The sequence below is a fragment of the Epinephelus moara genome, chromosome 20, assembly GCF_006386435.1.
Source record: "Epinephelus moara isolate mb chromosome 20, YSFRI_EMoa_1.0, whole genome shotgun sequence".
Lineage (NCBI taxonomy): Eukaryota > Metazoa > Chordata > Actinopteri > Perciformes > Serranidae > Epinephelus > Epinephelus moara.
The window spans coordinates 45,384,171-45,392,617 of record NC_065525.1 but is presented as its reverse complement, the minus strand read 5'-3'; the positions used below and the strand labels follow the sequence as shown (position 1 = coordinate 45,392,617).

The 8,447-nt window shown below is 43.3% G+C and overlaps 1 protein-coding gene across 1 annotated transcript in view; it reads left to right on the top strand.

The window, feature by feature from the left end:
* LOC126407355 (layilin-like) overlaps nt 1-7,990 on the top strand; it is a 13,548-nt gene extending 5,558 nt beyond the window's left edge. The window contains exons 2-8 of the mRNA XM_050072154.1: nt 41-61; nt 295-592; nt 2,249-2,406; nt 2,490-2,534; nt 2,645-2,707; nt 2,823-2,919; nt 4,888-7,990. Coding sequence (XP_049928111.1) covers nt 41-61; nt 295-592; nt 2,249-2,406; nt 2,490-2,534; nt 2,645-2,707; nt 2,823-2,919; nt 4,888-5,608 — 1,403 coding nt within the window. The 3' untranslated portion in view covers nt 5,609-7,990. The remainder of the gene's footprint in view (nt 1-40; nt 62-294; nt 593-2,248; nt 2,407-2,489; nt 2,535-2,644; nt 2,708-2,822; nt 2,920-4,887) is intronic.
* Nucleotides 7,991-8,447: the final 457 nt, after the last annotated feature.

The window sequence follows — 8,447 nt, the reverse complement described above, 5'->3', positions numbered from 1 at the left end:
CTGCCTTCCTGACTTTATGCTGAATGTTTGGCACTTGAAGCGGATATATTCGAAGCCAGAGGTAGGCAACACACTCTTAAAATTACAATTTTAAAACATAAAGGCTTCCACAACTAATCCAGATGTGTAGATTTGGGTACAATATTCCCACAGTAAGATCCTTTCTTATGCTCAGTCCTCAAATGCAGACTGTTTAGACGATGCTTGTGAAATGTGAGGGAGCATGTTAAAAAAATTTAGTGCACATCTGGCACGTGTAATCAAGTGTGTGTGTGTGTGTGTGTGTGTGTGCAGGTCAACGTGTGTGCAAGGCAGGAAAAGGGAAGCCGTGCTACAAGCTGGCCTATTTCTCCGAGCTCCGGCGTAGGCTGAACTTCGTAGATGCAGAGTTCGCCTGCAGACGGGACGGGGGGAAGCTGCTGAGCGTGGAGTCGGAGTCTGAGCAGAAGATCATAGAGCAGCTCATCACAGAGCTCCGCCCAACTGATGGAGACTTCTGGATCGGTCTCCGCCGTAACCATGGAGACGAGAACAGCAGCTCAGACTGCTCCTCACAGTACTACTGGCTGGATGGCAGCAAATCACCATTTAGGTGGGTAGGAGGGGGGGTTGAAGTGAATTTTAAAGTCATGAAGTGATATATCAAATGGTTAATTTTCACTGCTGATTATAGGATGAGGACTGTGTATTGAAGAAAAAATACTCCTCATTTGTTTGGTCCCATCACAGTGAATTTGTGCGATACTCTTCCTGATGTGAGTTTTAGTACAAAAAAAAACTTCCTCTGAAAATGTTTTTCTTTCTAGAAAACCATTTTTAAATAGGCCAGTTTAAAAAATCTGATGATATATCAGCTCAATCTTTTTACGTGTGACACAAACAAACATTTGCGATAAGGATTCCCTGATTTTTTTCACTGTTTCTGAATTACATATAACATATTTTGGCATTTTTGTACTGCAATGTCTTATCACTTGTCAGCCCATATACACCAATCAGCCAAAACATTAAAATAACTGACAGGTGAAGTGAATACCATTGATCGTTTCATTACAATGCAGTGTTCTGCTGGGAAACATTTGGTCCTTGCATTCATGTGAATGCCCCTTAATGCACTCCACTTACCTACACATTGTTATAGACCAAGCACCCCTGCTCATTGCAACAGTACCCCCGATGGCAGTAGCCCCTCAGCAAGGCAGTGCAATATGCCACACCGCAAAAACTGCTCAGGAATGGCCCAGGGAACGTGACAAAGAGCTCAAGATATCGACCTAGCTTTCAAATTCTCCAGATCCCAATCTGATTGAGTATCTGTGACAAACCAGTACCACAGAGGTCCTTTGTCCAAGCCGCAACAGGCCAGAGCCAACTCCAATCTACGGTGCAGCCTCTGACCTGTCGAGGCATGGACACGGGACCTCTGGGGGTGTCCTGTGTTGTCTGGCACCAAGGCGTTGTCGACCAATCCTTTTAGTCCTGTGGGTTGCAAGATAAGGTACTGGCATGCTCAATGGATGCTCGATTGGATTGGGATCTGGAGAAATTGGAGGCCAGGTTGACGCCTTGATCTTAGTCACGTCTGCCGAGCCATTCCTAAGCACTTTTTGTGGTGTGGCATGGTGCATTGTACTGCATGGGGGGCGCACTTATACATATATATATACTGTATCTGTATTAAGCTAATATAGACCAGTGGGATAGCCTGGCTGATTTATCTGACTACCTTCAGTATTGTCTAAACACAAGCAGCTTTTCTTTGAGGTCACAGTGACCTTTGACGGCCAAAATCTAATGAGTTATTGTTGCGTCCAAGTGGAAATTTGTGCCAAATTTGAATAAATTCCCGGAAGGTGTTCTTGAGATATCGCTTTCACGAGAATGGGCGGACAGGCAGACGCACGGATGGACGAAAACCCAAAAACACAATGCCTTCGGCCATGGCTATTGCCGGCGCTGAGTCACAAATAAATAGGAACTATATAATCAATGAATAACTACAAGCAATAACAAAATCTGACCACAAATGCAACGCCAGCTTTCAGTACTAAACGACTTTTGATACCCGGTGTAACAGCCACTTTTCAGGCAGTACAAAAAAGTATTAACGTTTGATTCTCGGTCTTGGTCTCAGCTTTTTTTTTTTTTTTTTTTAACCTTTTTTTAATTTAAAGTACGCTTTGTAAAAGAGCTTTTGAGGAAAAAAACGCTCTTTTACATGTACTTTCTTTGTGTGTGTTTGTTGTAGGAACTGGCATTGGGATGAGCCATCATGTGGCTATGAGGTGTGTGTGGTAATGTATCACCAACCGTCCGCTCCTCCCGGTCTGGGTGGGCTCTATATGTTCCAGTGGAATGACGACAATTGTGAAACCAAGAACAACTTCATCTGTAAATACACTGCAGGTAGTACCGCTACCACGGCATTCAATACTCTGTTACTGTGAAAATACTTGAACATTGTTGACTGTGATTCATTTTTTCCACAGAGAAGCCACAGGACCCGTCCCCGTCTCCCAACTCCACTCTAACAAGTAAAATGTGCTCAGTATGATTGTTAAAAAATGTCACATTATAGATACTTTGACAGTGAGTGTAATCAATATACTGTGAGTTTGAACATCATGGATGCTTTTCATTACAGATGTCTTCCCTTCATCCGTGCTGCCGTGGAATCCAAATGACCGCGACCAGGGCAGCAATACAGGTTGACTGACCCAAGACTCGTATTGATAAATAATTTTTTCTTCTCTGATGTAGTAGTCCAAACGCTGACATGTCAGTCACTAAATGTGTATCTTTCTGTCTGTTGTCTCTTTTAGCTCTGAATCTGATTTACATCATCATTCCCACCATCCCCCTGATTCTGCTGTTACTGACAGCGATCGGAGTCTGCTGCTTCAAACTGCTGGCCACACGGTGAGGAACAAATGCCAATGAATACTTTGATCTACTGAAAGTTAAACATTGATGTGGTCATCAGTGAGCAGATTGTTCTAAATCTGAGAGATGAAACCCCAACGTGAAAACAGTTTTTTTTAGCAAATGTTTCCTATATTTGCTTTTGTTAACATCCTTACCAGAATCATTATTAATGAGTCTTCGCTACCTAGTCTGTGACACTCTGCTCCAAGCCCATTCTTCCTACTGACTCACAAATATACAGTTTCATTTTTTTTTTAAAAAGCTGTAACATTTCCTATGACAGCTGGCACTGAAGCTTTTAGCAAACGTTCCTCAAACAGGAAGAAGCAGTGGGGACTATTTTCAACTCCGGATTAATATATGCTAATGAGTACAAAAGCAGGGTGAAGTAGTTGGGATTTGTTTCAAAATAAAATACAGAGCCTGTGTTCATCGCATTAAAGGAACCTGTTGCCTAGTGAAATGGTGGTCATGAATGTATTTTTAATCGTTCTTTTGATAACAATGAAGGTTTGTGTCACAGAGGAATGAAGTTCTTTTGATAACAATGAAGGTTTGTGTCACAGAGGAATGAACATTGACAATCTTTTTTTTTTTTTAAGATATTTTTTTGGGCATTTTAAGCCTTTAATTGATAGGACAGATGAGTGTGAAGGGGGGAGAGAGAGAGAGGGAATGACATGCAGCAAAGGGCCACAGGCTGGAGTTGAACCCGAGCTGCTGCGGCAACAGCCTTGTACATGGGGCGCCTGCTCTACCACTAAGCCACCGATGCCCCGAACATTGACAATCTTGTGCTACTTTGGCAACAAAAACGTTTCTGTGAGTTGGGAGGCCCACCCAGCCTAAAGCCCAGGTCAGACCAAAGATTTGCGATGAGACGAGTTGAAACATGCAACTACTTGCAATGCGCCGTTCTGCAACGTTCTAAAAACCTGCCGGTTCATGCCAATGCAACTAGATGAGACGGTGTGTCATCTCTATGCAAGAACTCTCTGTACCTCAGTTCTGTTTGCAGCTTTTCAGGCTTATTTTGTGGCTGAATAAAATTTGTAGCTTCTTCAAATATGAATGAGGATAGTGATAGTGTGATACTGGCTACAGTTGCATTTGTAGTAGTGATGAAATGGTGAAAATCATAAAATGAGCATCATATGGACGGTATTCATAATAAGTATGCCATCATAATGTAAGAAACCAGCGCCAACAACTTAGTCAAGCAGCGAGCAGCAGCAGCAACCCACTGTCCGACACCGACACACTGTGAGGACGGAAACATAGGGCTCGGTGGAGACGGAGCACCTGCCGCAGCAAGTGAACACGCCATCTGCAGTTATTTTGACTTGACAGTGGACTTCACTACAAGCTGATTGTCTGTTGAAACAGTTGATGTGCGTTATGTTCTAAAACCAGCTGCCGGTGATTTGACCAGCTGAGTTGCAGGTGACATCATCAGCTGGCTTAAGTTCACGCTGTTGCAACTTTTCTCTGCAGTGTTCTAAAACAGTCTTTGTGAATCTTTGGTCTGAACTGGGCCTGGTTTTTTGGGGCCCTATGCAAAATCTTGTTTTGACCCCGTTTCAATCACTTACGAATACACACAGAATCTGCATCAAATTACAAATTACATTACATGACCAAATGCTACTTTTTACACATAAAAAACTTAATTTAATTTGACTTAGCTGCATTATTAAATCAAAGTCAAATCAAAGTCCGTCGCTGGTCTGTGTCAAAAAAGCAGCACTGGGTCGCCAACCGTGTTAAAAGATATTTGCCACCTGGCCTGATAACTTGTCTGGGGAAAGCCTGCGCAATAGTTGTCAGTAGGATCAGTTCACTCAGACACTGAACCAAAAGCTATTGTCACGTTAAATCCACACCTCAGTTTGAATTATAAAATGAAGATCATGAGCTTGTGAACCTCTTGATATTTATGGCTCTCTTCTGTGTTTGAGACAGGAGGAGGAAACAACAGAAATCAGAAGTATGCCAGACGGACCCAAGCTTCTGCCCCAGCCCGGCTCCAACTGACGTCTACAACGTCATTCGCTCCCAGAAGGAGGATGACCTGGTTTCAACTCGCCCGCACACCAAAAACACCTCCTTTTTATGCTCCTCCCCCGACACACCCACAGGTGACTACGACAACCTGGGGGGGCGGGACACAGAGAGCGGCTTTGTGACGCTTGCCAGCACAGAGAGCTGCTTCCTCAACTTTGACCTCAATGACCTCAGCCTTGGGCGTCGCACCAACCGTGACTTCTACAACACCAGCTTGGGCCGCTCAGCAAAGAGGGAGTTGAGGGACTTGAATGACAGCAGTCTGGGCTCCACCGGGCACAGAGAGTATTATGACAGGAGTCTAGGTCGTCGTACGACAAAGAGCGAGCATTACGGCAGCAGCGTGTACGGGGACCATGGGTTGTATGATGGCAGCATCAGAGGAGGGAGCGACCTCTATGATCCCAAACTGAAGCCTGGAAGTCACACAGTGAAGGCTGACCTCTATCAGACATACATCACCAACGGCAAGGACGACACTTACCAGACCAGCCTAGGAACCTTTGGAAACCGAAAATCCTACCAAGCAAACCTGGACAGCTACAGAAACGGCCTGAATCTTGATGCCGGAAGGAGATACTACAATGAACAAGAATGGATCAACAGAGAAAACTACTGATCCTCTGAACAGCTACCTTAGTGTGTGTATAGCAGTGTGTGTGATTGTGTACAGGACCAAGAGGATGAAAAAAAAACTGTGCACGTACATGGTTGTAAATGTTTGTATAGTATGTGTCTGAAGCCTTTTAGGGGATTTAAATGAGATGAGGACATGCTCAGATGAGATTTTGTTACTGACCCCACAATTTGTAGCTCATGGGCAGACTAGGCCCGTGTGGCAATTCGTTTGTGATGATCAAACACAAATTTGTTAAGGAAAATGAACTTAAAATTGAAGGATCAGCTTATACAAATTACAACAAAATGAAACAAAACGATTTCCATTCATTTCACACATCAAAGTCTGTTTACAGGTGTTGGGAGCACTACTGCACAGGTGGCTTCAGATGGAGCTGCATGAAATCTGAAAAATCGCCTCAAGTGATGTCATTTGAGTCAGCGTCGGTTGGTGCTGGAGACTCCAGGTGTGAGAAAAAAGCAACCTGGGAAGCGTGAGTTTAGCAGACCTCTCAACTCTGCCTGAAGCTACAAGCAGCGGCTACAAAGTTACATTAGCCGCCACTAGCATGACACACCTGAATCTCATGCTGCATATTATTTACCTCAGAAGTCAGAACTGGGAATGATGTCACACCCAAGTTGATCACATTCCAGTACAAGTCGGAAAACCAAGATGTTGTTTGCAGTATCAGTTCCATCCAGGTTAGCCATTACTACCAAAACTGGATGATAAAAACGTATTACGCTGAATTTTGCCCCTACAGACACCGTAGCTACATGTCAGTGGATAAAGTAGGACAGTCTTGTATATACAACTGTTTTGATGAGACACAAGTGAAGCAGAAGTGCTAATAAACAGCATATTACCACAGCTTTCACTACTGTTGATGCACCGGCCATCTTGGATTTTGAGATCAGGGCTGGTGAGGTCCCTCCGACTTTCCTATAAATGTGTAAAGAGAACTGGACACAGCACTCAATTCAATGAAAGTTGCTCGGTGGTGCATGAAACCAAAAACATACAACTGCCATGTATAAATTACCCAGATGATCGGCACTGCTTCTGCATCAGTCGGCCCTTAGAGCAAGCGCACGAGAAACTTCTGCCTGCCACGCCGGCTACTTCCTGTTCAGTGCTCTGCTAACTTCAATGGGGATAAATGATTTAAATGTGCAGCTCTTCTAGACTCTAGGCTTTGCAGGGGTTGTGACACTCAAAAAAATGTGTCCTCTGATTTTCTCTGTCTCTTTCGCAATGCTAAGTCTATGTTAAAAAGTCTCTTTGGGCACAATGGCATCATGGGATGGACTCGAAAGTTGTAACTCCACTGTTTGGTCACTACAAAGATTGTCGTCAAAGCCCGGCGCACTTCCTTAGGGCAGATATCCAACTTTAGGGGGGGTTCCAGTTGAAATTTCCGACCGGGAACTCTGACACTCCGGCTTCCAAGTGCAAGTGGAACACACCATCAGAGCAATCTGTTGGTGGTCAAGTTGCATTGTGGGAAATGTAGGAGCCATGTTTTGACAAGAAAGAAGAATGCATTTTTTAAAAACTGTGAGTCTGGCAATGTTATAGGGCAATTTCAAATTGGTGGAATACTCTTAACAAGCTCTCTCTACATGACTTTGACTTACGACTAGGTCATTTCTCTGAACCTCCCTATTGGTGCCCATCATTTCAGTTGATGCTGCAGTTACACTGTACATACCTCAAACATATTTTCTTTTAGATAAATTACTACAAACAAATGCACACAGGAAATCTGGGGGCCTTCAGAGGCGACTGATTAAGCTTTGGTGAGAGGACGCCCAGTAAAGAAGCCACGTGAGACCTCAAGTATAGCATGTAGTACCTCGGATGTGACTGAGTGATTATGAGCGACTTTGATAGTGAAATGTGTGTGTGTGTGTGTGTGTGTGTGTGTGTGTGTGTGTGTAGCAGCCTGTTTGCATGGCCTTGTCATGCTGCCCTTGCTTGGTAGGATAACTATCAACGGTCTTGGACCCTTATGTTTGCTGTGCCTGTTCAAAAACTTTTAACCTCACCCACGTTTACCTGATATAAACCGGCTACCTCAAACAGATCAAGACACAATAAACCAACACTGCTTGAGAGAGCGAAGGCTGGATATTTTCTATGTACTGTGAGAGTGTTTTGACATGGCCTTAAACTGTGAGATATCCAGATCTTGCATTGAATTTATTAACGGCGTTCTGTCTCCTACTGAGGAAATCAAAGACAAAAACAATGCTAGCAAGTGGAAAGGTGGCTCTTGCAGTAAATTTGAGTTGCCCGCAGCCTGACCACAGCAATGGCATGATATTGAAGAGAATGATTAAATATAGCATCATTATTATTATTTATTCAGAATGTATAATGCCTTGACGTCTCTCCTGTAAGTGAGAGTGGTTTGTATGTTTGTTACATCTTCAAATAAAATGAGATTCAATTGAATCTGTCTGTGTGATGACGTGATTTTACTGTCCCGATAAAAAAACAGGAGGGTTTTATTCGCAGTCAATCAAGTTTTTATTAACATTCCAAGTTAAATTACTAACGCACCCACGCTTTCATTCATCTCCACCACTCACATCCAACAGAGCACACAATAAGATACTGTTCAAGTTCAGGTGAGCAAACACTACAAGATTTCTTTGATTCATTATTTAGAAAAAAAACACATCCATTCAGGCCACGTTTTTCAGCAAAGTATGAAAAGAAAACACTTATCTGTGTGTATCGGCCTGTCCTGGGCTTAATACATATAAAAATCTTGTAGTGTGCATCCACTCTAAGACATTCATTTACACACAAACACACACACACACACACA